This window comes from Crocuta crocuta, unplaced genomic scaffold (genome assembly GCF_008692635.1).
Source record: "Crocuta crocuta isolate KB4526 unplaced genomic scaffold, BGI_CrCroc_1.0 scaffold482, whole genome shotgun sequence".
Classification (NCBI taxonomy): Eukaryota; Metazoa; Chordata; class Mammalia; order Carnivora; family Hyaenidae; genus Crocuta; species Crocuta crocuta.
In genome coordinates this window covers 1,563,282-1,566,530 of record NW_027527459.1, presented here as the reverse complement: position 1 = coordinate 1,566,530, position 3,249 = coordinate 1,563,282, and the positions used below count along the sequence as shown (strand labels likewise).

Below are 3,249 nucleotides of genomic sequence, written 5' to 3'. Positions count from 1 at the left end.
GTTCGAGCCCCGCGTCGGGCTCTGTGCTGACTGCCAGCTCGGAGCCTGGAGCCTGTTTCAGAGTCTGTGACTCCCTCTCTCTCTGACCCTCCCCTACTCATGCTGTCTCTCTCCTAGAAATAAATAAAACATTTAAAAAAAATTGTTAAAAAAAAAAAACAAGAGCATCCAACACCATGAGACGGCATTAACATATATTTCCTTACTTGTTTTTGAGTCATCTTGAATATTCACTAAGATGTCCACAATTAATGAGGAGGTAGAAAAAAAACCTCCATGAGGAAAGGATCAGGGAATCGGAGCTTTTAGAAAAGGCAAGACCAGCATGGCACTTGGTGACTGCTAAAGTAGGCAAACAGGAGGAACTCAACTTTTAAAATTCTGCAACAGCCTCCCAAAGGCAATCGTGGATTCTGTATAGAGGAAACTGTTCACTGACATATGTAAAATCTTCAGATTTCCAACAGCAAAATCATTTAGGGTGTGGTGTGTTAAAAGCACGGGAAGAACAAAATTAAATTATTCTGACAAAGAAAAAGTAAATAAGATCAGTGAAGTAAAAGTAATAGAGTATAGGGATAAAGTCCCCGGGAAAACAGGAATGCCAGACTATTCACAGTTTAGCAGGTAATTTCATCAAGAGCATGAGGAACAAATGGAAGGAGGAAGTAACTTTTCTTTTCAATTGAAAGAAATAGAGGAGTGTCTCTTTGCAACAAAAAATCACCTCAGCAAAATAAAACTGAAATTTGGGTGGGAGGGATTGAATTTTAAGTGTAAAAAATTATAAGGGAAAGGCGATTTTAAATGGGTACTATAGGCTTATCCCGAAATACATAATAATATGTAAAAGTAATTTTTGTAATTAAAAAGCCATTAAAAGTCCTTTTTGTAATTAAAAGCCCTTTAAAAATGTTAATCAAAATGTTGAAAATTGCTGAAGCTCTATTATGGCTACTTGGAGGTTCACTGTTCTCTTCTCTCTATTTCTTAGTATGTTTGAAAATATCCTTTCTATTTCCTTTGAAAATAGAAAGGGTATTTTGGTTTTGTTTTGTTTTTTAAGTCCACGTAAGAAGATCAGTGATCTTCTTGCTGCCTTGCTGTGGTTATTTATAAGGTCATAATCTGTTTCAAAGCAAGAATAATGCCTAAAGCCATCTCTACTCCTCACTGTGGCTAACGTATTACACCACGAACAGTAACAAACAGCTAGTCAGTATTAGTTAAGTTGGTGAAAATGCAAGGTCTTTGTTTTGGGGGCACTAGCCCCACATAACTTGAAGTGACTTCTAGCTCCAAGATTCTAGAACATTTCCTTAGGTTTAACTCACCAAGACCTCAAGAAATTTAGCCAGGTGGCCAAGTAGCCCGTTAGTCTTGTCTTTGCCAAATCTCTGATCAAGAGAGTCCAAATTTGGCTTGTTTTGAAATCACTCACCAGCACCGTAAAGCAAGAAGGTGCTTTCCACCAGTCTCCGAGCATGACAGGTGTCTGACCCTGTGCTGCACTTTTGCACTGTGCCTTTCTTCTCTCCTAGACTATCCTAGGTATTCAGTGTGAGCTCCAGAAACAGCTCAGGAATTTCATTTCCCTGGACCAACTTCCTATGACTCCCCGATACAATGATGGACGGTGCCTTGAAGGAAGGAAGCAACCGAGGTTTGCTGCTGTTCCTTCTGTTTTTGGAAAAGGTATAAAATTCGCCATCAAGGATGGCATAGTAACAGCCGATATTATAGGAGTAGCCAATGAAGATAGCAGGCGGCTTGCTGCCATTCTCAATAATGCTCATTACCTGGAAAACCTACATTTTACCATAGAGGGGAGGGACACTCACTACTTCATTAAGCTTGGGTCTCTGGAGGAAGACCTCGTGCTCATCGGGAACACTGGGGGGAGGCGGATTCTAGAGAATGGTGTCAATGTCACTGTGTCCCAGATGACTTCTGTGTTGAATGGGAGGACTAGACGGTTTGCAGATATCCAGCTCCAGCATGGGGCTCTGTGCTTCAACATCCGGTATGGGACAACTGTCGAAGAGGAAAAGAATCACGTGTTGGAGATCGCCAGACAGCGCGCTGTGGCCCAGGCCTGGACTAAGGAACAGAGAAGGCTGCAAGAAGGAGAGGAAGGCATTCGAGCATGGACAGAGGGGGAAAAGCAGCAGCTTCTGAGCACTGGGAGGGTACAGGGTTATGATGGGTATTTTGTTTTGTCTGTCGAGCAGTATTTAGAACTTTCTGACAGTGCCAACAATATTCACTTTATGAGACAGAGCGAAATAGGCAGGAGGTAACAAAAAAAATCTCTGCCTTTGCGTCACCAAAGACTGCCTGTTTTTAAAACATAAAATGGTTTGTTGTATTGGTTTTCTAGATCAGAACTCTGTATATGTAAATATGGAGGAAAAACATATCCAACTGCCTTTCAATGTGACGGAAGATGGTATTTTAATATTGTTTGTTTAAACTCTTTAAGAAATGAGAGATTTTTAGTTCTTGTGTGGCAGTATTCAAAATGACACAAGTAAAACAGCTAAAAAAAAAGTTTCCAGAAAGCACCACTTTAAATTTGCCGAACCATGCACATGTTCAAGTATAAAGAACCCAAGGTTCTATATATCTCTATTGTGACACAAAAGTTTCATGTTTAACTGTTGGCAGAACTTGTGGACTATCGGAAAAGGTGGTGCGATAGTGTTCTGAACCTTGCATTTCGAAAGACTGCCAGCCCTTTCACATTTTCCAGACCCGTTATAGGAAACTTAAGAAGAGGTGGAAAATGTCCTCCGCCACCATCTCCCAGAGTCACGACCCATTTGCCCTTCCTCCCTGATTATTCCTCCTTGCTTGTTAAAGTAAATGCCATGTTGTTGTGCTGTGTTTTGGCATGTGGTGGCCGGGTTCTGCTTACCATGCTTCCCTGTGGGTGTGGTAACCAGACTGAATTGCCACTATTTGCTCATGTGTACGTGATACCAAGGCAGCTGGCCAATGGAACTTCTCCTGCACAACCTGTTGTGACTTCATTTTAACCAAATTATCTGGCTGTATTGGCATCAGGTAAACATAGCTTTTATTAACCTGGGTAGGAATGACTCATTTATATATAGGGTGTGTTTTGGTCATAGTTTCACATTAGTGATTCTGTATTTATACACTAATCCAATGGTTTTGTGCACACGAAAGGTAATTTACTACAGATGATTTTGGAACAGAAAAAAAAAAAAAAAAAGGGCTTAAGCA

General features: G+C 40.7%; 1 protein-coding gene across 1 annotated transcript in view; it reads left to right on the top strand.

Annotated features, from left to right (window-relative positions):
• Positions 1-3,160, top strand: part of TENM1 (teneurin transmembrane protein 1) — a 556,664-nt gene extending 553,504 nt beyond the window's left edge. Inside the window, exon 35 of the mRNA XM_077763513.1 lies at positions 1,542-3,160. Within this exon, the coding sequence (XP_077619639.1) occupies positions 1,542-2,300 (759 nt within the window). The 3' untranslated portion in view covers positions 2,301-3,160. The remainder of the gene's footprint in view (positions 1-1,541) is intronic.
• The last annotated feature ends 89 nt before the right edge of the window (positions 3,161-3,249 follow it).